Source organism: Somniosus microcephalus, chromosome 11 (assembly GCF_052327205.1).
Source record: "Somniosus microcephalus isolate GS21.2 chromosome 11, FLI_Smic_1.0, whole genome shotgun sequence".
NCBI classification, from domain to species: Eukaryota; Metazoa; Chordata; class Chondrichthyes; order Squaliformes; family Somniosidae; genus Somniosus; species Somniosus microcephalus.
The window spans coordinates 37,819,028-37,845,312 of NC_140997.1; the positions used below are offsets into that span (position 1 = coordinate 37,819,028).

Sequence of the window (26,285 nt, forward strand, 5' to 3'; positions counted from 1 at the left end):
ATTCATGATTCATCGGGTCAACCAATTTCAGAGAGAAATCCTATCCCATGGGTTTTCTGTGTTTGTTCTGATGATTTTATAGCTATTTGTAATATTTTTAATATATAATCTGGCTTCTTGGGGGGAGAATATTGTTGCAGTGACAGAATATTATTGACCTCAATTATGCGATCTGTCCTTTCGCCTCATTAAACAGATGAAGCAGCACAAGAAGCATTGACAGACATGCCGCCACGATCTGAAGAGGTAAGCTGATTTGCTGATTGATAAAGACTTTTTATTAAAATCGACACTTAAAGATACGAGTAACATTCTGTTTTCTCAACTGTTTAAAATGCAACTAATTTGGTCACGCATATCCCAACATGATCAATGATCAGCCATGATCACATTGAATGGCGGAGCAGGCTCGAAGGGCCGAATGGCCTACTCCTGCTCCTATCTTCTATGTTTCTATAACATGCTTGAGATTGTGCCTACAAATTTTCTTTTTTTTTCTACTGAATAACCTGGCAACTCTGGCCCATACAGTTATTTTCTACTCTAATTTTTGTTGTAGAAGTTTCTGAATCAAAACCAAAGGACAAAACTGTACACAAGTTATGGCCCCCTGCCTTTGAGATTCAGTTGCTAAGAAACAACATAAACATAAGAAATAGAAACATAGAAGATAGGAGCAGGAGTAGGCCATTCGGCCCCTTGAGCCTTTTCCGCCATTCAATGAGATCATGGCTGATCATCCAAACTCAGTACCCTGTCCCTGCCTTCTCCCCATATCCCTTGATCCCTTTAGCCTTAAGAAATATATCCAACTCTTTTTTGAATATATTTAATGAACTGGCCTCCACCGCCCTCTGGCAGAGAATTCCACAGGTTCACCACTCTCTGGGTGAAGAAATTCCTCCTCATTTCAGTCCTAAATGGCTTACCCCTTATCCTTAGACTATGACCCCTGGTTCTGGACTCCCCGGCCATCATAAACATCCTTCCTGCATCTAGTCTGTCCAGGCCTGACAGAATTTTATAGGTTTCGATGAGATCCCCTCTCAATCTTCTAAACTCCAGTGAGTATAAGCCCAATCGACACAATCTCTCCTCATACGTCATTCCTGCCATCCCAGGTATCAGCCTGGTGAATCTTCGCTGCACTCCTTCCATGGCAAGAACGTCCTTCCTCAGGTAAGGCGAACAAAACTGCACACAATACTCAAGGTGCGGTCTCACCAAGGCCCTGTACAACTGTAGCAAGACATCCTTGTTCCTGTACTCGAACCCTCTTGCTACGAAGGCCAACATACCATTTGCCTTCTTAACCGCCTGCTGCACCTGCATGCTTACCTTCAGCGACTGGTGCACAAGAACACCCAGGTCTCTTTGCACTTCCCCTTCTCCCAATCTATTGCCATTCAAATAACAATCTGCCTTCCTGTTTTTGCCACCAAAGTGGATAACCTCACATTTATCCACATTATAGTGCATTTGCCATGTTTCTGCCCAATCACCCAATCTGTCCAAATTGTACTGGAGTTTTACGACATCCTCCTCACAGCTTACCCTCCCACCCAGCTTTGTGTCATCTGCAAATTTGGAGACATTACATCCAATTCCCTCGTCCAGATCATTAATATATATTGTGAACAGCTGGGGTCCTAGGACCGATCCTTGCGGTACCCCACTAGTCACTGCCTGCCACTCGGAAAACGACCCGTTTATTCCAACTCTTTGCTTTCTGTCCGCCAACCAGTTCTCTATCCAAGTCAATACCTTGCCCCCAGAAATTTGACTCTGCCCTCGCCGCCAGAAGCACAGCTGGCAGTGATCTGGAATGTATCCAGAAGAGGAGGCAGGCCAGTAGACCAACTGAAGGCGTAAAGTGGCTGGGAAATCAGAAATGGCAGGACAGAATCGGTGCGGCACTTGGCAGAAGTAGGAATGGAGCCAGGAAGCAAGGAAGAAGATGGAGCATGATATAAAAGTAGTCGCGGCCCAGAAACATAAACAAGACAGCGGTTTGAGGTGGAAGAGAATGAAGGGGAAATCTAAGCATGGCAGAACCTGAAAGGAGGTGCGTGGAGCTCGAGGCTTCTGTAGCCAGCAGAGTGAAAGAAACTGGGTGATATTTAGAAATGTTTTAAATTATTTTAAAACTGAGGGAGAATCTTGAGTTTTTAATAAAGCTTGCTTTGTTAGCAATTTGTCATTTTATTTGAGTGAGGATAATCAAGCCTGCACCAATCCACTCTCTTTTCTTCATAGGAACTTGACCCAGTCACTCTTCACAACCAAGCCCTGATGAATATGGACTCCAAGCCAACTGAGGGATTTGAAAAACTACAGTTCTTACTTCAGCAGAACCCTTTTCCACCAGAAACCTTTGGCAACCTGCTGCTTCTGTACTGCAAATATGAAGTGTGTTTACTTCAAGGTTTTTTTTAAACTTCTGCTCATTTTAGTTTGTAAACAAATATTTATGCTTCAGACATGTTCCATTTACAGTGTGATTGATTTATTTTTACATAGCACTGCTTCCTTTTAAAGTTTGAACACAAGAACACCTATGCAATGGAGAAAAGTATTTTATTGACCCAAATAAGGTGGACTGGCCGCCTTTAGTTGTGGCTTTTCCTCAGTTAGCAAACTAGCCTGACAATTTTTGAGATTTTCTCGTATCCAGTGTGCCACCATGTCCTTCCTTTCCTAACCAAGTTATCTCCCTGTCACCTGATTTATCTTGCTGTCTCTCACTTATTGGAGGCACATTAGGTGGGAGGATATGGAGAAGCACATTGGTGAGGAGGAGGACTCAAAACTACATTGGGCAGTATGGAAATTTGAGGCACATATTAAGTGAAGAGAGAATTCGAAGGCTTGCAGAAGTTTGGGAGGTGAAATTCAACTTTGGGGGCCCAAAACGGGCATAGTGGATCAGCTGCCCGCTAAACAGTCCGCCCAATTTTCCCTTTCCATTAACATCAATATGGGGTGTACAGCGAGTGGCCGATCCATTACTGTGCTCCTGCCGAAGTGGAATTTTACCCCCATATAGTGAAAGCAAGGAGATGAGAGCCAAAAAGGGGGACTATGAGGCAGAAATGAATTTGAGGGAAAATAACTTTGCAGGTAGAATGATCTATTATTTTTTCCAATTAATTAAATTCCAGGTTTCAAATAATGGGTTTATATACAAAATACCAGCAGTACAAGGGAAACTAAAAATAAATCAAGGGGAGAAACTTATTGGATATAATACAAGAAAGCCATATCAGGGTATTTTCTAAATAGTGAGAAACTAGAAACTGGAGGAGCAAATAGATTTGGGTGTCCGTGTCTACAAATCACTAAAAGCTAGTGGGCAGGTACAGAAAGCAATCAAAAAGGCGAATGGAATGTTTGCCTTTATCTCGAGGGGACTGGAATACAAAGGGGAGAAAGTTATCCTTCAGTTATATCGAGCCTTGGTCCGACCCCATCAGTTTTGGCCAGCTCACCTCGGGAAGGATAAGTTGTCCTTGGAGAGGATTCAACACAGATTTACCAGAATGATACCGGGGTTAGTTATGAGGACAGTTTGCATAAATGTGACTTGTTTACCCTCGAGTATAGAAGATTAAGGGGTGATCTCATCGAAGTGTTTAAAATTATAAAAGGATTCGATAGGGTAGATAAGAAATACCTATTTCCTCTGGTAGGGGAATCCAGAACAAGAGGACATTGTATTAAAATTAGAGCCAGGCCATTCAGGGTAGAAATCAGTATGCACTTTGTCACTGAGTAGAAATGCAAACTCTCTCCCTCAGAAGGCAGTGGTTGCTGGGTCAATTGAAGCTCTCGAGACAGAGATTGATAGATTATTGTTAGGTAAGGGTATTAAGAGAGGGAACCAATGTCAGTAAATGGAGTTGAGATACAGATCAGCCATGATCTAATTGAATGGCTCGAAGGACTGAATGGCTTGCTCCTGTTCCTATGTTCCTAGCCCAAGATGATGGTGGCCCGAGAAGCTGTGTTTGAAATCCTGAGATTTAATTTATTAGGAAAATCAAAAAATTGACAATTGTAATTTAATATCAGGTAAGACAGGCTTGCAAAGATGTAAAGACTAAAGGGCAAAACATATCAATTTAGCAGCTAATTGCTGGGAGTGGGTGATTGTGGTCAATGGGACTGCTGTGGAGCCTAGAGGAACACTCCTGCTCCTCCTGGCCCTACATGAATTTAAAAAAAAATTAAACTTACCTTTTTGGTGATGGCCGCAACCATATCAGGAAAACCTGAGCCAGTATTATTCTGGTAAATCTGCGTTGAATCCTCTCCAAGGACAACTTATCCTTCCCGAGGTGAGGTGGCCAAAACTGATGGGGTCGGACCAAGGCTCGATATAATTGAAGGATAACTTCCTCCCCTTTGTATTCCAGTCCCCTCGAGATAAAGGCAAACATTCCATTCGCCTTTTTGATTGCTTTCTGTACCTGCCCACTAGCTTTTAGTGATTTGTAGACATGGTCACCCAAATCTATTTGCTCCTCCAGGTTCTAGTTTCTCACTATTTAGAAAATACTCTGACCCGGAGTCTCTTCGCCGGAAGCCAAGCGCAAGGAGCGCACGTCAACCCAAGCACCCCACCCACCCACCCCTTCAACCACCGTCTGCCCCACCTGTGACAGAGACTGTAGGTCCCGCATTGGACTCATCGGTCACCTGAGAACTCATTTTTAATGTTGAAGCAAGTCATCCTCGGTTCCGAGGGACTGCCTAAGGAGAAGAAGAGAAAGGGCAGCATTCCAAAAAGTTACTGTCGATCCGACGCTTGCGTGTAAATCCTAGGTGTTGATTTTAACTCCCAGTCGGTGTCTAGCAGGGAATTACAGGAGTCAGTTAATTTCCCGCCCGTGACAGAATGAGATCATGGCAATTTTAACCGCCACCTAAAAGAGAAGTTAGGCCTCCACGGAATTTGGGCTACCTTGAGTGGAGCAGGAATTGGAGCTGCTCGGCTCAGGTTTTCCCGATATGGTTGTGGCCATCACCAAAAAGGTAAGTTTAATTTTTTTTTAATTCATGTAGGGCCAGGAGGAGCAGGAGTGTACCTCTCGGCTCCACAGCACTCCCATCGGCCACAATCACCCCCTCCCAGCAATTACCTGCTAAACTGATATGTTTTGTACTCATTTTATGCCTGAAAAACAAGCACAACGCATACCAATTTCTACCCCTATATCCTTGAAATCTGGCTTAATTGATAGCTCTATCTAGAGGCCAATCAGTCTGCAGATAAATGACAGCCGCTGACCATTGTTTTAGTTCAGCTAGTTACTGGATTGAACCACACAGCGAGATGAAACAAGAAGCCAAGATGTGTTCTACATAGAAACATAGAAGATAGGAGCAGGAGTAGGCCATTCGGCCCCTCGAGCCTGCTCCGCCATTTAATGAGACCATGGCTGATCATCCAAATTCAGTACCCTGTCCCTGCTTTCTCCCCTTATCCCTTGATCCCTTTAGCCTTAAGAAATATATCTAACTCATTCTTGAATACATTTAATGAATTGGCCTCAACTGCCTTCTGTGGTAGAGAATTCCACAAGTTCACCACTCTCTGGGTGAAGAAATTCCTCCTCATCTCTATCCTAAATGGCTTACCCCTTATCCTTAAACTGTGACCCCTGGTTCTGGACTCCCCCGCCATCAGGAATATCCTTCCTGCATCTAGTCTATCTAGTCCTGTTAGAATTTTATAAGTTTCAATGAGATCCCCTCTCATTCTTCTAAACTCCAGCGAGTATAAGCCCAATCGACCCAATCTCTCCTCATATGTCATTCCTGCCATCCCAGGTATCAGTCTGGTGAATCTTCGCTGCACTCCCTCCATGGCAAGAACTACTTCAAATTATCAATGGACTCTAAGAATTTTGAAGTGTTCTGTCTTGAAAACAATTTTAAAGTACTAGTGAGAATTAAGGACTATTATTTTTATCTGTTGATTTATTCATGCTTCTGTAAAACATTAACAATAAATTAACATTAATAGTTTAGGCTGAGGTACACAATCTCTCATTATAGCATCTTTCCATCTATTAAAGATACAGTATAAGGAATATATTGTGGCATCCTATTCTATTTCTGGAATATAACCTGCCAATGTAAGAATCAATTCTTCATCTGCGCCACTCTAACCTATATACGTCACACATAAGGTCAAGTGTTGGTTCACAGGAAAAGTAAGGTTGTCTATGAAGCACAAACAAACTTCTTTGTATCTTAACAGCATTCAGAGCTAGCAAATTGAATTGTGTAGACTTTCTGACTGCACTGTACTGGGTTAGAAGTCTGTTAGAATACACTTTTACATGGCTTGACATAAAAGGCTACATAAATTTGCAACTCAATCCCTCGTAAATACCTGAAGTCAAAGTGTTAATTGATAGTTTTCCAGTGTGTTAATATGGCTGTGAAATGATGCATGTAAAAACAAACTTGATGATTAATCCTGATATAATAATGCGTAATTGGAAACACACATAGAAGAGTAATTATTTTTAAACATGTTTATCAATTATTTTAGTGTTTGTTTGCTTTTAGTGTTACAGTGCAGATTAAATGTCTACGATTTGTTTTTAAATATAAATGTATGATTTTTAGGTGTGTATATATATTGGCAGTATGAAAGCTAGCAAATGTCATAATCTTTTTAATATAGGCCCAGAAATTCAGGTCAGGGGCTTCCCGCAGGTGCAAGCCCCTGACCTGCACTTACCTTGCGCGCCGGCCGTTGAGCTGTGGGCCCCCGTGGAATTCCGATCCGGGGCCTGCTCCAGCTGCTGGCGCACAGTGCTTGCGTATCCCAGGGGCGCAGTTAGTTCGATGCGTCCCCTGGGATCACGTGGGCCATGGAGAGCCAATCGGAGCAGGGAATGCTCCATTCATAAGATTGACAGGAAGAGCTGTCAAAACTTATAAATACTACGGCCCCAAAACAGCACTAAATCTTCAAATAATTTTTTTTTTAAATCACATTTTTTAAATAAACTATAAATTACATGAAATAACTATTTTAAACAATAATTTAAATTTTTGAAAAAAATAATTTTATTTTCTAACGGGGCTAATAATAAACTTACCTTGCTTTAAAGTATTTAAAAATAATAAACCTGTGGAAAAAATGTTTTAATTTTAATTAATTCACCACTTACCTTGTAAAAAGCAGGCCTTATGCCTGCTTTTTACATGTCTAGACTTACCCTCCCGGGAAAACCTGTATAAAAAAAAACCTAAGTTCGATGCGCACGCGCTGCCTCTCCTGCGCACGCGTTCGACCTCTGAACCCCTTCGTTCAGGGGAACGGAAGTGCCGGTTTCCCGCGCATGCGCAGTGCGTGCAGGAAACCGGCACTTCCATTGGGCCTACTGGTGAGTACCCCATGCGTACTCACCCATGGAGACCTGAATTTCTGGGCCATTATATTTATGTGGAACACTGAGGAAGAACCAGATTAAAATTTTATTTTGGATGTTTAGAACTGGTATAGAATATAGATTACAAATTTCAAACAATATTTTAATGGTACAACTCCAAAAAGTGCTGAATTATTTTGCTTTACTTTTTCAGTATTTTGACTTGGCTGCTGATGTTTTGGCAGAAAATGCTCACCTCACTTACAAATTCCTCACACCGGTAAGAAATTGGAATGGTTTGACGTGTGTGTGTGTGTGTATATATTTCATACAGGCACAATATACTGTCTACTGTTGATAAAGTAGTTTTCTTGCACTTAAAAAAATGACCAATACTTTGAATTAAGCAATGTATTAAGTAATAACACAGCAAGGTGGGAATTTATGCTTAAGAAAAGGATTTCACATCCATGTAAACACTGATTATTAAAAAGGATTTCATACATATGTAAAAAAAGAAATTGTGGTTGAGATAGATTTCATACCCGGCTTTGAGTTTGCCTTATATAGTCTCTCGGGTACAGTGGTGTTGGTTACTCCCGTAAGATGTCTTCGGGGGAAAAATTCAGTATCGCCCCGTTCGGGGCACCATTATCGGCCGGGCGCAAAGTTTAGCGCCTGGCGCTAATTATCGCCTCCGACGGCAAACTTGGCTTTTATCGCCCCCGGAGGTGATTGGTGCGCTAAATCAGGCGCTTCACACCTGTCTTAAGGCCAAAGAGCGAGGCGCTACCTCAGAGCGCTGGCGAAGCAAAGAAGGGCAAATCAAAATGAACCTGCAAAGTGCTGCTCAGTATTCAAAACTCCTTCACACAGCGTTGAATCTCTCCAGAAGTCTCTCTCTCTCTCTCTCTCTCTCTCTCTCTCAGAATGCGTGGTGCAAAAATGTCACTGACAATAAAAGGCAGGTAGCGGTCGCCTTTAAATAGCGCTCCCCCGGTCCCTTTCTGACAGCAAAACGCTCCCCTCAACCTGTCGTTGCTAGCGGCAGGCAGTAAGGCGGGGGCGCCACTCAATATCCGGTCCGGGGCGCTAACGGGGCGTTGCGCACTCGACTGACGTCATGATCTGCTGGCGCAAGAGATCGTGGCGGTAGTGTTTAGCGCCACCGCAAAATGTCTAGTTAATTTTGCGAGCGGCGCAAACATCGCCGTGCCCAGGCGCTAGTTGCTTTGCGCCCCAATTAGCGCCCTCTTAAGGTGCTAACGGGAGGTGCAATCAACTGAATTTTTCCCCCTTAGTGTCTTACATTCAGCAGTGTGTCTATACTGCTCAGTATTTAATTATACCATAGTGCAACCTGTGAGTGTAACAATAGGACACCTTGTGATCTAAACTGGATATTGTGTCGTTTGCATTTGCACTCATGCACTCCTCCAATCTTTCTGAAGGCAGACATGGAAAAAGTTTGGTGGAATGAGGCCAGATGCGAATCATTAAGCTGCTTTATTTTAACAAGGGAGCAAGTGAATGTACAGAGTAACAGATGTAATCAGATCTCACCTTGATTCGATTAACTATAGAACCCACCTCAAAAACAAGAAAAATAATTTTCAGATGCATTTCATACTATCCATATTAGTGGCTAACTTTTCCTAGTTAGCTTTCTGGTCTTCCCCTCACTGATCTTCCTCGCAAGACCTTGTTGGCTGCCTGACCTTGTGCGGAACTTTCAACTTTAGCAGGAACATAAAATGTGTGTTAGCGGATTGGTCCGCCATTATACACCCCGCCTGATTTTCATTCCTTCTGAAGTCAGTGAAAAGAAAAATTGGGCAGGGTGTATAATGGACAGCCGGTCCGCTACCGCTCATTTTATGCCCCCATCGATGTTGAAAGTTCCACCCCATGCGTGTCCCCTCTCTCAGGGATGGCTATCTATCTCACTCCTTCCCATATCAGTGATTCACCAAAGGTCTGTCGGTAAATCTGGCTACCCTGCCCCTTATGCTGCAGGTTTAAAGAAAACAACTGCTATTCTTAAAATGACTACAGGACATCTGGCCTAATGAGCCTGGGATGAGACAATCAACACTCAATGTAGCAGGCTGAAATAGACTAAGCTGCAATACTTTTACATCTGGCTTTAATACACAACTTCAATGGTTTTCATGCCCATGTAAAGCCTGATGTTTGAGGTGCATTTCATATCCATGTAAAAGCCATTAGTTGAGAAGCATTTTGTGCTCATGTCAAAAGTAGTGGTTAAAAAGGACTTCATAGAAATATTATGAATGGGAATAGGCCATTCAACCTCTTCTACCTGCTCTGCCATTCAATTAGTTCATGGCTGATCTGCAGCTCAATTCTGTTTACCTCTCTTTGCTCCATATTACTTGATACCTTTAACTAACATAAATCAAGCTATCTTGGTCTTGAAAGCTCCAATTATCCTAGCATCCACAGCCTTTTTTTTGAGGGGGGGGTGGAGAAGGAGAGCTATTTCCAGATTTCTACTACCCTTTGTGTGAAAAAGAGCTTCCTGATTTCACTCCTGAATAGCCTAGCTCTAATTTTAAGATTATATCCCCTTATTCTTGATTCCCTCACCAGACAAAATGGTTTCTCCACATGTAACCTATCAAATCCTTTTAATATTTTAAACACCTCGATCAGATCACTCCTCAACCTTCTATACTCGAGGGAATTCAAACCAAGTTTATGCAATAGTCCTCATAATTTAACCCTCTAAGCCCCAGTATCATTTTGGTGAATCTGCACTGTGGCCCCGCCACGACCAATATATCCTCCTTGAGGTGAGGTGCCCAAAACTGAACACCGTACTCAAGATGAGATCTGACCAACACTCTGTACATAACTTCTTCACTTTTGTATTCTACCCCCCTTGAGATAAAGGCCAACATTCCACTAACCTTTTTGATTGCTTTTGTACCTGTCAACTAGCTTTTAATAACTTGTGTACTTAGACACCCTTTGCTCCTCTACAGCTCCTAGTATATCGCCATTTAGAAAATTCTTCAATTGATCTTTCTTGGGTCCAACGTGGATGACCTCGCACTTGCACACGTTGAACTCCATTTGCCCACTCATTTAATCTGTCTATGTCCCTTTGCAACAATCCTTTTCCCGTCTGCACTGCTTACTGTCCCTCCTAACTTAGTGTCATCTGCAAACTTGGATATACAATGCTATTCCTTCATCCAAGTCATTATTAAATATGGTGAAAAGTTGAGGGCCTAGAACAGATGCCTGGGGAACACAACTTGTTTTAGACCTTTGGCAGATGTATTGGTTTTTCTCTGATATCAATACTGGTAGATCCATTTACCGCAGAAAATTACGTAATTGCTATAAAATTTCTGCTTTACTTCATGATATCATACACCTATAATGTGAAACTTACTCTTTAGTCAGACTGAAAAACACTTAATTTAATTGAAAATTGTACAGGTCTATTTAGAGGTGGGAGGACAAGTTGTAATAAAAGCATATGAGATCCTAGGTTTTATTAATAAGGACACCGAGGTAATACTAAATCTATACAAATCATTGTTTAAGCCACAATTAGAATAGTTGTTGAGTTTTGGGCACCTTACTTTAGGGGAGGATGTAAAGGCCCTGCAGAGGGTGCTGTAGAGTTTCACTAAGAGGTTGTCCTGTGAGGAGAGACTTTTTTTATGAGGAAGCTGGGACTTCTTTCATTAGAGCACAGAGGAGATCTGATACATGTATTCAAAATTAGGTTTTATTAAGGTAAATACTGAAAAACTACTTACATAGAAAATATATTTACACTAGTCAGTGAGTTGGTAATGAGAAGATATAAATTTAAGATCACAAAAGCACAAAGAGAAAGGGTAGGAGAAAAATTGTTGTACAAAGGGTTGTTAGGACACGCAGTAACCTACCAGAAACAGTGGTAGAAGCAGAATCCATAATAGCTCTTAAAAGGGCAATTCATAAATATTTTAAAAATAATTTTTTTTAAATGAGTGTGGAGAAAGGACAAGCGAATGGGACTAAGTGGATAGCTCTCTGATAGACCCAGCACAGGTGCAATGGCCGAATAGACTCTTCTGCCCAATAAAATTCTGATTCTGGGTTAAAGGAGCTGTGTTTTGAGTGTACATTTAGAAAGCGAAGTGCAAAATCTTGTGAATGAGTGGTAATAAAGTAAATTTGAGGGTTACTGTATAAATTGGCTAGGTCTTCTGCGTTTGCCAGACTGATTTTCTGCCCATTATGACAGACTGGTCTCTATAATAAAAACTTTCAGACATTGCTGACTCTTTCACCTGCCAGTTCATCACTGCCAATTCATGCTGGCACTATTCTCCTCCTCTTCCTCCACCCAGTGCAGAGATTCTCTTCTCTGATTCTGTCTCCCCCCTCAGTTAATGGATCCAGTCCTCTCCAATCCTTTTCACCTCTCTCCCCACCAGTTTGTACTGTCGCTGTTGTCCAATTCTTCCACACCACATACCCCAATTTACACTGGCATAATAGCAAAATACTGCGGATGCTGGAAATCTGAAATAACAACAGAAAATGCTGGAAATACTCAGCAGGCCAGGCAGCATCCGTGGAGAGAGAAACAGATTTAACGTTTCAGGTCTGGGACCCTTCATCAGAACTGGAAAAAGCTGGAGATGTAACAGATATTAAGCAGGTGCAGAGACCGGTGTGGGGGGGGCGCCCCGGCGGGGGTTAGTAGGGGAGGAAGGAATTAAAAGAACACCCTGTACTTTTGTAAGAGGCATGAAAGATAAAATGTTGCAAATGGGAATGGCAAAAATCATACTGCATGAAAAATGGGGGCAGGGATAATTATCTGAAATTGTTGAACTCAATGTTGAGTCCGGCAGGCTGCAAAGTGCCCAATCGAAAGATGAGGTGCTGTTCCTTGAGCTTACATTGAGCTTCATTGGAACAATGCAATAGCCCGAGGACAGAGTGGGAGTGAAGCGGTGAATTAAAGTGACAGGCGACCAGAAGCTCAGGGTCACCCTTACGGACTGAACGGAGGTGTTCCGCAAAGCGGTCGCCCAATCTGCGTTTGGTCTCCCCAATCACACTGGCACTGTTTTGAGAGTTAGGGAATTCTTGCACACAGCATGTAGCAGGGTTTCAATCCCCTGGAACTGCAGCATCATCAGGTAGCAGTGACAGGAGAATAAAGAAGTCATGCTGCTTTTTGCTGACAAATTCTAACAGCCTGTGTAAAACTTGTATGGATTCTTTCATTCTCAACAAATGAGTCAATTTATTATTTTTCAGGTATTTTCTCCCATAACCCATTTAGTGGGCCATGCACCATTGTTAGCTGGAAAGGCAGCAGGTGACACTGCTGCTGTGCAACTATCTGCAAAGAGGTGTCTGAGAATGACCCGGGATAATTCTCCTTTCCATTCCCTCTACTTCTGGTGGGGTAGCATATGGGTTTTGCTTGGCAGGTCTCCATGGAGGCATGCATGAGATCAGGAGCTCTGGGTTAAGTTGGATGATCCCCGAAAACAGACGTGGGGATTGTGGTACGTGATTAACCCACGCCCGTTCCTTACGTTGCAGGTGGCATGTTAAGTTCGTGCTGCCTGCTCTTTTAAATGATTTCTACGTGGAGCCAGCGCGCCCCGTGCTGTTCATTGGCTGCATGCATCAGCGGGGTCCTGATGTCGCAAGTGGCTACTTAAAGGCACCCTACACCTCTTAAAGGGGAGGAGCATTGTGGCTACAAGAGGTGGTGGGAATTTTTTCAAAAGTCAGTCTGGACTGTGATACTTTGAGCAATGGCTGAACATGCGCGAGAGCGAGCACCAATGTTTTCAGACAATGCACCGGAGGTTTTGGTGGAAGATGTGGAAAGGAGGAGAGACATCCTGTATCCATAAGGGGGCAGGAAGCCATCCAGACATATGCTCATGAAACAGTGGAAAGAAGTAGTGACGGAGGTCTTTACCAGGAGTGTTGTTCCAAGAACACGGATGCAGTGCAGGGAGAGGTTTAACAATCTGACATGAGTTGTCAAGGTGAGTGAGTTCATTTTCAAATGGCATATCTTGCCAATTGCACCACAATTCTCTACACCCCCATCACCCACCTACCAACAATCAGTACTCAATCCTAAAATTCATCGGCTTTACTTCACCCTCACATACTTAGCACCGTTGCACGCCTCGAACCTACAGCTCACACACACTGGCAGCTATTCACTATGAAAGCCACATCATCCAAACATTTTGCAGGACACTCACTGACCTACTTCCCTCTTTCTTCCAGGAGAAGGTGACGCGTAACAATAGACAGCAGGAAAGAACTGGAGGAGAAACTAATGGGACTAAAAGCTGACATATGCCCTGGAGCTGATAGCCCACATCCTAGGGTTCTAAAAGAGGTGGCTGCAGCGACAGTGGATGCATTGGTTGTGATCTTCCAAAATTCCCTAGATCTAGGAACAGTCCCAGTGGATTGCAAGATAGCAAATGTAACCCCGCTATTCAAGAAAGGAGGGAGAGAGAAAACGGGGAACTACAGGCCAGTTAGTCTGACATCAGTTGTCGGGAAAATGCTGGAATCTATTATTAAGGAAGTGGTAACAGGGTAGTTAGAAAATCATAATATGATTACGCAGAGTCAACATGGTTTTATGAAAGGTAAATCGTGTTTAACAATTTTATTAGAGTTTTTGAGGGTGTAACTAGCAGGGTAGATAAAAGAGAACCAGTGGATGTAGTATATTTGGATTTCCAAAAGGTTTTCGATGAGATGCCACATAAAAGGTTGTGAAGCAAAATGAGGGCACATGGAGTTGGTTAATGTATTAGCATGAATAAAGGATGTCCAGGTATATCCTGTCCTGTCCACAAAAAGCAGGACAAATCCAACTCAGCCAATTACCACCCCATCAGTTTACTCTCAATCATCAGCAAAGTGATGGAAGGTGTCATCGACAGTGCTATCAAGTGGCACTTACTCACCAATAATCTGCTCACTGATGCCCAGTTTGGGTTCCGCCAAGACCACTTGGCTCCCGACCTCATTACAGCCTTGGTCCAAACATGGGCAAAGTAGCTGAATTCCAGAGGTGAGGTGAGAGTGACTGCCCTTGACATCAAGGCAGCATTTGACCCGAGTCTGTCATCAAGGCAGCATTTGACCGAGTCTGGCATCAAGGAGCCCTAGTAAAACTGATGTCAATGGGAATCGGGGGGGAAAACACTCCACTGGCTGGAGTCATACCTACCACAAAGGAAGATGGTTGTAGTGGTTGAAGGTCAATCATCACAGCCCCAGGACATCGCTGCAGGAGTTCCTCAGGGCAGTGTCCTAGGCCCAACCATCTTCAGCTGCTTCATCAATGACCTACCCTCCAACATAAGGTCAGAAATGGGGATGTCCACAAGGATGTGTGCTGAGCCCCCTCCTCTACTCCCTCTTCACCCACGACTGTGTGGCTGTTAATGGTTCCAACACCATCATCAAGTTTGCAGATGACACCACGGTAGTAGGCCAGATCACCAACAACGATGAGTCAGCCTACAGGGAGGAGGTCCAGCATCTCGTGAAGTGGTGCGCCGATAACAACCTGGCCCTTAACATCAAGAAAACCAAAGAAATCATTGTGGACTTCAGGAAGTCCAAAGGCGGAAGTCACACCCCCATCCACATCAATGGGGCTGTGGTGGAAAGGGTGGACAGCTTTAAGTTCCTCGGAGTCCACATCACGGAAGACCTCTCCTGGTCCCTCAATACCTCCTCTCTGGTGAAGAAGGCCCAGCAGCGCCTATATTTCCTAAGGAGGCTGAAGGGATGTAACCTGCCACCCCTGATCCTCTAACTTTTACCGCTGCACTATAGAGAGCATCCTGACAAACTGTATCACAGTATGGTATGGCAGCTGTAGCTACTATGACCGGAAAGCCCTGCAGCGGGTAGTCAAAACTGCCCAACGCATTACCGGCACCCGGCTACCGACCATAGAGCACATATACCAGAAACGCTGTCTACGGAGGTCACGGTCCATCATCAAAGACCCTACCCGCCCCAGCCACAGTCTGTTCGCCCTCCTGCCATCTGGGAGACGCTACAGATGCATTCGCACCCGTACGACCAGATTTAGGAACAGCTTCTTTCCCAGGGCTGTCATCCTACTAAACTCCACAAATAAACTCTAAAGCCTGCACATCTGCCAATGCACTTTATTATGGTTATGTTTATGTTAATATACTACAAGCCAAATGTATGTTGAATGTTTAAATGTCTTAATCCAAATGTACACTCTTGGGAGCCGCAAGCCTACATTTCGTTGTACTGCACTTGTGCACTAACAATGACAATAAAAGTTGATTTTGATTTTTGATTTGATTTTGATTTTTTGATTTGATTTTTGATGACTGCACAGTGTTCAGCACTATTCACAACTCCTCAGATAATGAAGCAGTCCATGCCCGAATGCAACAAGACCTGGACGACGTTCAGGCTTGGGCTGATAAGTGGCAGGTAACATTCGTGCCACAGAAGTGCCAGGCAATGACTATCTCCAACAAGCGAGATTCTAACCACCCCCCTTGACATTCAATGGCATTACCATCGCCGAATCCCCCACTATCAACATTCTTGGGGTCACCATTAACCAGAAACTTAACTGGACCAGCCACATAAATACTGTGGCAACAAGAGCAGGTCAGAGGCTGGATATTCTGCTGCGAGTGTCTGCGCAGGAGCAAGGACGGGGGGAAAGGATAGCGCAGATGCCAGATCGCCGGTGGGCGAGGTTGCGCACTAATTCTGCTGCAGAGGACTCAGATGAGGACTTCGATGGGCCAGGCTACAGAAGAAGGCTGATGGGTGTAAATAACCAAATGTTTGGTGCACTGTCAGAAAGCCGGCTCTCAACATCAAGGAGCATGGAGGAGTCCAGCACCAACTTGGCACAGGGGTTTCGCAGAGCTTGGAGCCCTTCCTTTCCAACTTGGAACAGGTGGTCACCTTCGTTTGCACACCTGTAGAAGTCACCATGATGCAACGTCTGATAGCCGATGTCAAGGCTTCCCTTACAGCGCAAACAGCTTCCATCAAAGGTCTGAGTGCTGCAGTGGTAGCTCAGACTGCTGCCATTATGGCTTTGGATACCACTATTCAAAGAGGATTCCAGGGCATCACAGCAGTCCATCAATCTGTTCTCCCAACAGTTCAATTAGATTGCTGAGGTGCTGCCCCAGGAGAGTGGAAGTGGCTTCACGGAGCATGAACTTGCTGTCCTCTCTCAGGATGACAGACTGAGATGGTGCAGTCTGAAGCTGGGTCTTCTAGACCCAGAGCTGCTCGAGGTGGCCCTCCAAGGCCATCTGCAGTCTCCTCAATTGGAGGTCAGCAGCCTTCCACCATCCATGCTGCAGCCACTGGGGAAGCACCTTGTAGGAGCACTAGGATAGGCAAAGGCACACGGAAGACAGGCACTAAGGGAATGCACAAGGGTGATTAGTTTATTTTTGTATACATTATGTCATGATTTAATTTTATAAAATTGGATTTGAATGTGCATTTTCTGGTGGTTTTATTTTTGTGTTGTCAGAAAGAGGACGATGTGCTGCTCAGTGATAGAGGAAAGTTTGGAGTGTGGGACTGTTGGTGAATGGGGAGGTGTGGTTGAGGTTACTTGTATCGCTCATTAATTATTTGATCACGTAGAGCCTCTTCTCTTCTCTCTTAGGCAGTCCCTCGGAACCGAGGATGACTTGCTTCCACATTAAAAATGAGTTCGCAGGTGACTGATGAGTCCAATGCGGGACCTACAGTCTCTGTCACAGGTGGGGCAGACGGTGGTTGAAGGGGCGGGTGGGTGGGGTGCTTCGGTTGACGTGCGCTCCTTGCGCTGCCTGCGCTTGGCTTCCGCTTGGCTGTCTACATTGTAGCCTCCCTTTTTCCCCTCGGTCTTTAGGTGTGATCCCACATCCTACCCCTCTGACTTATGTTGGAGATTCACTATGCAGCGCCACCACAGCACTCTGTAGTTCCTTTGATTTTTTGTTTTATTTGCTCATGTAGGTTTTCAGTTTTGTAAATTCATCTGTAGCTTGCACCTTTGAAATGCTAGCCTGAAAGTGAAAATAATATATTTCTAGAACGTTCTATGCCTAAGTTCTTCAAGTTGATTAATTTTACTTTTGATTTGCATTCTCTGAAGAATATGCATCAACATTGACATGACTGACTATATTAATACTTTTCAAGGTTGATTAATGTCTGTATAATTATCTGGATTTTTTTTATTGTACAGTATTTGTATGAGTTCCTGGATGCCATGATAACCTGTCAGACAGCACCAGAAGAGGTGAGAATGTGTTTTATCTCTAAAGGTCTTAAATATTCTTTTGGATTCTAAAACGTGCCTCATACTTCACCCAATACAATTATATTCTCACGTATTAAGCACAGTGTAAAAAGATTAATTATGTAGACTTTGAAATTAACACTGTGGGATAGTAAGTCTGAATGCTTAATTTGTTCCTCTCATGATCTTCATTACCTTAGGTGAGATGATAACCTGTTCAAAATAATGGGTTTAAGCTTCTTCAAAAATAATGGAGAGAGGAATAGAGAAGTATATGATAGAGATGATATGACCAACAAGAACTAGTAACTAATACAATAGCAAAATACTGCGGATGCTGGAAATCTGAAATAACAACAGAAAACGCTGGAAACACTCGGCAGGCCAGGCAGCATCCGTGGAGAGAGAAACAGAGTTAACGTTTCAGGTCTGGGACCCTTCATCAGAACTGGAAAAAGCTAGAGATGTAACAGATATTAAGCAGTCTGTCTCTGTTTCTCTCTCCGTGGATGCTGCCTGGCCTGTTGAGTGTTTCCAGCATTTTCTGTTGTTATTTAAGAACTAGTAACTGTTCTACTGGTTGTCTTCCGAGTCATGTTAGTAGGATGTAGTTTGTATGTGGTTAAAAAAGAAAAGTTGAGTCAGAACATATTACTTTGTTATTAAGATGTACAGGAAACATCCGGCACCGACGGGACCAGCGTGGTGCCGGTTTATCAAAAAGTCCGGATTACAGAGAGTTATAGTTAAAAGGTACGAGAGCTCCGTACACAGAACAAATCCAGGCTTCCCTGTTGCTTAGCAACAGGTGCAAGAAGCCCAGCCACAGACCAAGCGAACCTGTTGCTTAGCAACAAGCGCAGAAACCCCCGATTACACAGCCAAGAATCAAGAAACGGCCACTAATATGAAGAAAAACTTAACTGAACCTACTCCTGCATTTTGCCGGTTAACCGAGATTTCCGGTTGTTTGGGTGCTGGTAAATCGAGAGTTTCCTGTATGAAGAAGTGGAATCTTTGTCAATAAGAGAGCATAAAATAGCCCAAGGTTCACCCTAATCCATTAGGAATACAATGTAGGATGGTGTGGGTGAATATGAAAGGGAGTTACAAGGGGTTTGCCGATGTGAAGCTTTAAAAAATTGCGTTTGGAGGGCATCTACAAGCAGGTTCTTTTCTCGGGATCTCTATGGTAGAAGATTTGAAGGCAGTTACCTCATCTCACCTGACAGGGCCGACCTCTTTGAAAGTATGTACACTCAGTCATCTACTTTGTAAAAAAATACTTATCATGCACTTGGTCCAATTGGGCCCATTTTGTGCCTTTCAGTAAAGTCAGTTTTGCCTATAGTTATGGTTACCATGATGCATGTTGGCTGCATGGTCTGGATTTTTCTCTGAGCAGTATCATCACCATAGGTGAGTCAGACCAGGACTTCCAATGGAATCACCACTTGGCAGAGGGAATTCAACTCTGAAACAAAGGAAAACCCTGTGGTGCTGCAAAACCTCAAAAGGAAAGGGCCAGTGTTAAAGGGAGCTGAGGCCTGCTGAAGATCTCTAGTACTTAGCATTTTGATGGCTCTAAATGAGCCTGCAGGAGAGTTGCTGATGTTCAAAGGGCATAGGATAGGGAAAGGTGGTGCTTTTTCTCCTTCCCTGGGTGGCACCTTCTTCCCACCTCCTGAAGTCAGTCTACTGCCCTGCCCCACCCAACTCCACCCCCCTCCCCAGCAGGACTGGTCTAGCTGTGGATCGGCAGTACTGCAGCGGAAAGAGAGGAAAATTGGCCAGTTTCCTAAGCCCTGCTCCCTCACTGTCATTTAAATGTGGCAGGGTGATAAAGCACAGGTGACTGAGATCCCTGGTAGTTAGGGGCAGGCATTCAGTGGTGGGCCTTTTCATCTCGTGGACTTCCTGTCTCTCTTCTCTGCTTCATCCCTCTGGCACTGCACGAAATTGGGTGGTTTGCCAGAGGAAAATTCAGGCCTAGTTAGCTACCATCATTTTGTTCATTAAGTTATGTACTTAATTTCTTCTCAAAAGATACCACATGATAGAGAATCATGAGTGATATAATAGTATCAGAGACATGAAAAAAATCTTTTAAAGGATGTTGCCCTCAGTATTTTCCCGTTAATAGTTTCCATGCAAAGAATGAAATACTCTTATGGTAGGTAATTTCACTTTTGGTGTTGTGGACAATGTGTACTAGTGACTTCTTCAAACAGAATAAAAATCATCATTGATTCTCTACATCTTTAAAAACATAAGAATTAGGAGCAGGAGTAGGCCATATAGGCCCCTCGAGCCTGCTCCGCCATTCACTAAGATCGTGGCTGATCTTCGACCTCTGATTCTTCTAAACTCCAGAGAGTATAGGCCCAATCTACTCAATCTTTCCTCAGAGCATAACCCTCTCATCCCAGGAATCAATCTAGTGAACCTTTATTGCAAGTATACTCTTCCTCAGATAAGGAGACCAGAACAGTACACAGTACTCCACCAAAGCCCTGTACAATTGTAACAAGACTTCCTTACTCTTGTACTCCAGTCCACTAGCAATAAAAGCCAACATGCCATTTGCCTTCCTAATTGTTTGCTGTACCCGCCTGCTAGCTCTCTGTATTTCTTGTACGAGGACACCAAAATCTCTCTGAACACCAACATTTAATAGTTTCTCACCATTTAAAAAATATTCTGCTTTTCTATTCTTCCTACCAAAGTGAATAACCTCATATTTTCCCACATTATACTCCGTCTGCCACCTTATTGCCCACTCACTTGACCTGTCCATATCTCTTTGCAAGCCCTTTGTATCCTCTTCACAGCTTACTTTCCCCACCTAGCTTTGTATCATCAGCAAACTTAGATACATTACATTCAGTTCCTTCATCTAAGTCATTAATATCGATTGTAAATAGTTGAGGCCTAAGCACTGATCCTTGCAGCACCCCACTAGTTACAGCCTGCCAACCAGAAAATGACCCGTTTATCCCTACTCTGTTTTCTGTCCATTAACCAATCCTCTATCCATCCATGCTAATATATATATATAACCCCCAACCCCATGAGCCCTTATCTTGCTTAACAACCTTTCATGTGGCACCTTATCGAATGCCTTTTGGAAATCCAAATATACTACATCCACTGGTTCCCCTTTATCTACCCTGCTAGTTACATCCTCAAAAAAGACTAATAAATTTGTTAAACACGATTTCCCTTTCATAAAATCATGTTGACTCTGCCTAATCATATGATTTTCTAAATGCCCTGTTACCACTTCCTTAATAATGGATTCCAGCATTTTCCCGACAGTTGATGTCAGATTAACCGGCCTGTAGTTCCCTGTTTACTCTCTCCCTCCTTTCCTGAATAGCGGGGTTACATTTGCTACCTTTCAATCTGCTGGGACTGTTCCTGAATCTAGGGAATTTTGGAAGATCACAGCCAATGCATCCACTATCTCTGCAACCACCTCTTTTAGAACCCTAGGATGTAGGCCATCATGTCCAGGGGATTTGTCGGCTTTTAGTCCCATTAGTTTCTCAAGTACTTTTTCCCTACTGATCTTAATTACTTTAAGTTCCTCACTCTCATGAGCCCCTTGGTTCCCCACTATTTTTGGTATGCTTTTTGTGTCTTCTACTGTGAAGACAGATACAAAATATTTGTTTACCGTCTCTGCCATTTCCTTATTCCCCATTATAATTTCTCCTGTCTCAGCCTCTAAGGGACCAACGCTTACTTTTGCTACTCTTCCTTTTTTTTTAGGCATTCAGAAAATTTGATGAAATGGCAGGTAAACTCACCGAGCATTTACGGAAATTAACCAAACAGGTAATTAATCAATTTCAGAAACAATTGACCATAATTTAGATTAGATGTTAGTGCGCAATTAATGACTGTTTCCTTCATTGCCACTTATCACAAGGCCTATTTAGCTTATTGATATCACTATGCTATAGGAAAAATTATAATTGTGCTCTAATGTGCCAATGCGCTTCTGATGTGATCCTTCTTCTTAGGCAGTCCCTCAGAACCGAGGATGACTTGCTTCCACATTAAAAATGAGTTCCCAGGTGACTGATGAGTCCAATGCGGGACCTACAGTCTCTGTCACAGGTGGGGCAGACGGTGGTTGAAGGGGCGGGTGGGTGGAATGCTTGGGTTGACGTGCACTCTTTGCGATGCCTGTGCTTGGTTTCCGCTTGTTCCCGGCGAAGAGAGTCGAGGTGTTCAGCGCCTTCCGGATGCTTCTCCTCCACTTTGTGCGGTCTTGGGCCAGGGATTCCCAGGTGTCGGTGGGGATGTTGCACTTTTTCAAGGAGGCTTTGAGGGTGTCCTTGAAGCATTTCCTCTGCCCACCTGGGGCTCTCTTGCCATGCCGGAGCTCCGAGTAGAGCGCTTGTTTTGGGAGTCTCGTATCGGGCATGCAGACAATGTGACCCGTCCATCGGAGCTGATCGAACGTAGTCAAAGCTCCGATGCTGGGGATGTTGGCCTGAGCAAGAACACTGACGTTGGTGCGCCTTTCCTGCCAATGGATTTGCAGGATCTTGCGGAGGCAGCGTTGGTGGTACCTCTGCAGTGCTTTGAGGTGCCTGCTGTACAAGGTCCATGTCTCTGAGGCATACAGCAGGGTGGGTATCACTGCTGCTCTGTAGACCATGAGCTTAGTGCTGGGTTTGAGGTCCTGGTCTTCAAACACACTCTTCCTCAGGCGACCGAAAGCTGCACTGGCACACTGAAGGCAGTGTTGGACTTCGTCGTCGACGTCTGCCCTTGTTGACAGTACGCTCCCAAGGTATGGAAAGTGTCCATGTTGTCCAAGGCCTTGTCGTGGATTTTGATAACCAGGGGACAGTACTGTGTGGCGGGGGCAGGTTGGTAGAGGACCTTTGTCTTACGGATGTTTAGTGTAAGGCCCATGCTCTCGTACGCTTCAGTGAAGGTGTTGACGATGGTTTGGAGTTCGACCTCCGAATGAGCGCAGACGCAAGCGTCGTCTGCATATTGTAATTCGACGACAGAGGACGGGATGACCTTGAATCTGGACTGGAGGCGACGGAAGTTGAACAGTTTCCCGTTTGTTTTGTAAATTAGCTCCACTCCAGCGGGGAGCTTACTGAGGGTGAGATGGAGCATTGCAGCAAGGAAGATCGAGAAGAGCTTTGGTGCGATGACACAGCCTTGCTTGACCCCGGTTCATACGTGAATCGGGTCTGTGGTGGAACCATTGGTCAGGATCACAGCTTGCATGTCGTCGTGAAGCAGGCGGAGGATGGTGACAAACTTTTGAGGGCAGCCGAATTTGAGGAGGACACTCCATAGTCCCTCACGGTTGACAGTGATGTGATACTCTTAATTTATCAAACTACTACCATACCTGCGACAAATCTATAATCACCAGTACTTCTCAAATTGCTCTCTAGACAAAACCAAGGTTTGGAAAGACAAAATCTATAATAACTTGGCTATTTGTCACTGTTTAAGTGGACATAGTACAAAAATTTCAGCAATGCTTAATTGAAATCTTACTAACAACACTGTCTTTTTATCAAAGTGATGTGCCCTAGCTTAAATTTAAAGGTACTGTTTCCTCGGTCTTCTAAATTACGATTTTTTTTGTGGACATGATGGGCTCGATTTTTGTCAATGGGGAGCTTTTGGAGGCGGGACTCCCACTTTTTGGGTTGTAGTCCCGCCTCCATCGACTTGTGGCCAACCCACGCTATTTTCCCTTGATTGACCTTGTTAAACCTGCCCAGCGGGCTCAGCAGGCCAATTAAGGGACACCTGGTTACCAGTGATGTCAGTGATTGACATTTCATCTCTCAAGAGCTTTTGACAGATGAAAAATCAGCGTTTGACAGCTCTGTGAAGCTGTCAAACACTGACAATCTGTCTTCTAACTTGAGTCCTTCTATTCAGACTCAGTTAGAGAGCTCTCCAGACCAGAAAGCAGAGGCTGCAGCTTTTGACAGTTCAGCGGCCATTCTGCTTTCTGTGCCGGTGAACTGAGGGACGCCCGAGAACTGAAGGAAGGAAGCCTGCAGGAGAAAGTAAAGGTAAGTAAAACTTATTAAAACACTTTACACTTACCTCACACACTTACCTCTGCACACATGCACCCATCACTCACTTACACAACGGACATCTCGACCCCTCCAACCCCTGCAGACCAACGGTCCGCCTCGCTAACTTGGCGTGGTTCGGATCCGTCGGACAGCCCACACTTCAGGGCTAAAAAGAGGGATTAGGCAAAAAACTACCTGTTAACTACCTGTTAATAGGCAGTTAATTGGCACTAATCCCCTTCCCACCTCGAGGAGGCGGCTCTCAGCACAGGTCGGGTACCCGTCTCCTGGGAGATTGGCATGGAGGCGGGTTGGGGGCGGGATGGATTCCTGCCCCCCGATTCTGCAATTTTCCCACCATTCCTGCCTCCAAACCCACCTCCTCGGGGCTTGGAAAATCGAGCCCGATGATTTTATATAGAATTTAATTATATATGTAACCCCTTCACGGTTCTCTAGATATATGTGAGATGTGGTCTCTGTTGTAGACAGTATTCTATAGTCCAGTAAGGAGATCACTACTACAATGGCTTAATTCTAATTATCTTACTTTATAGTTTTAGCGTCAGACAGTATAAGAAGATTACGGGTCAATGACCTAAATTAGACATTTGCATACATTAGAATGAATCTAGATATAATAAGCATACATTCTCCATTTATATGGATTCAAAGGAGAATCTGTCCCTGTGTCCAAATTCGAGTGCACTCTTTCGTTGGCGCGCTTAAGTTGGAGCTCATGGTATGTATACAGTCTGCAAGACTTACGACTCCGAACCCCTTCGTTGAATTCTTTTCACGATCACTGAATCCCACTTTGAGTTCTGGATGCAGAGCTACTAATACGAAGGGCGGCGGCCGAGTTTGGAAGCCCGGGATGGGATGCGGCAGCCATTTGCCTCCTGAGCCCTCTTTTCAGAGCTCCTGCCCTCTTTTCTTCCAGTCGCTCCTTTTTCCCGCTCGAAAACCCCGACTCCACCCCTTCCTCCTGGGGTTTCTGCCTGGAGACTGCGCAGCCTCACTGTCTGCAACAGTTGATACTGGTGCAGAATTATGGAAAGTCTGCTCTTAGTCACATTGTGTCCTTAAAAGTTCTTGCCGTACCTTCACATGGGCAACTTTAACCCAGGGATTTATAACAATGATAATACAGTGTCTAAGTTAAAGATTGATAACCATACTTAGCGTACATAACATTTCCAGTGGGTATTACACTCCCCCCCCCCCCCTACCAAATATAGGCATGTCCCCATGACTAATGAACTTTACACATAAGTGGTTGCATGCTTCCCAACCATGTATAAAGGGAGGTAACATATCGAACCGTAGGGGCTATCATTACACTTGGCACTCCTAGTGTACTGTATGTCAATCTTTCAGGAACCTTCTTAACTCGCTGTGAGCTCCTTATTTTGGATACCCGGTCTTCAGTTCCTTCAACTACGTTGGAGGCGTTGGTTCCTTTGTTATCATGCCTTTCAGTCTCTTTTATCTCCTTCTCGGAAGCATCTGGTTCTTCCCAGACCATGTCCAAGTCTGAACTAAATGGTTCAGACAATTCATCCAGATTCTGTCTTATGCGTCTTTCTGGGAGGTCGTACCATAGATCCCATTCTTCATCTTCCGACTCATCAGGTTCCTCATGATCCACACACTGTGTCATGGGTTTTCTGTCTTCTGGAACAAAGTTTTCCTGGTTTCTCGTTTTTTTCCTTCTTCTTCTCTGCAGGGTTCTCCTACTAGGTGTCGGCTCATTATCCGCTGGCGGATCCAGACGCACTTGCTGTCCCAATGGCAGGATATGATTCCGGTGCAGTATTTTTATGGGTCCATTCCCACCTGCAGGTTTTAGCCGAAACACAGGTAGTTGTGACATTTGACTTTCAACAATGTAAGGTGTAGAAGCCCAGCGGTCTGCTTGAAGTCCTAGGTTCCGTATGAGAACTCGGTCACCAGGCATGAGTTGGGAAAAACGGATCTTCTGTTCATACCTCTGCTTATTTCCTTTATTCTGTTTGGCAGAAACAGACTCAGCAAGTTCATAAGCAGCTTGCAATTCCTTTCTCATGTCAGATACATACTTGAGGTAAGTTCTCTGTGATGTGCCATCACTGGATACTCCGAAACACAAATCCACCGGCATCCTCGCTTCACGTCCAAACATGAGGTAGTACGGTGAAAAACCAGTAGCGTCATTTCGGGTACAATTATAAGAATGAACAAGATGTCCAATGTGCCGACTCCACTTGTTCTTTCGCTTTGAATCCAGCGTTCCAAGCATGTCTAACAAAGTACGGTTAAACCGCTCAGGTTGAGGATCTCCCTGAGGATGGTATGGAGTTGTTCTTGACTTCTCAATCCCGAGCATGGACAACAACTCATGTATAAGTCTACTTTCAAAGTCTCTACCTTGATCACTGTGTATTCGCTTTGGCAGTCCATAGTGGATGAAGTATTTCTCCC

General features: G+C 44.1%; 1 protein-coding gene across 2 annotated transcripts in view; it reads left to right on the top strand.

The window, feature by feature from the left end:
* Positions 1-26,285, top strand: part of ift70 (intraflagellar transport 70) — a 156,831-nt gene that overhangs the window by 72,458 nt on the left and 58,088 nt on the right. For both annotated transcript variants that reach the window (XM_086000484.1, XM_086000485.1), the window contains exons 8-12: positions 197-246; positions 2,257-2,409; positions 7,606-7,671; positions 17,689-17,742; positions 21,517-21,582. In XM_086000484.1, the coding sequence (XP_085856610.1) occupies positions 197-246; positions 2,257-2,409; positions 7,606-7,671; positions 17,689-17,742; positions 21,517-21,582 (389 nt within the window). The remainder of the gene's footprint in view (positions 1-196; positions 247-2,256; positions 2,410-7,605; positions 7,672-17,688; positions 17,743-21,516; positions 21,583-26,285) is intronic.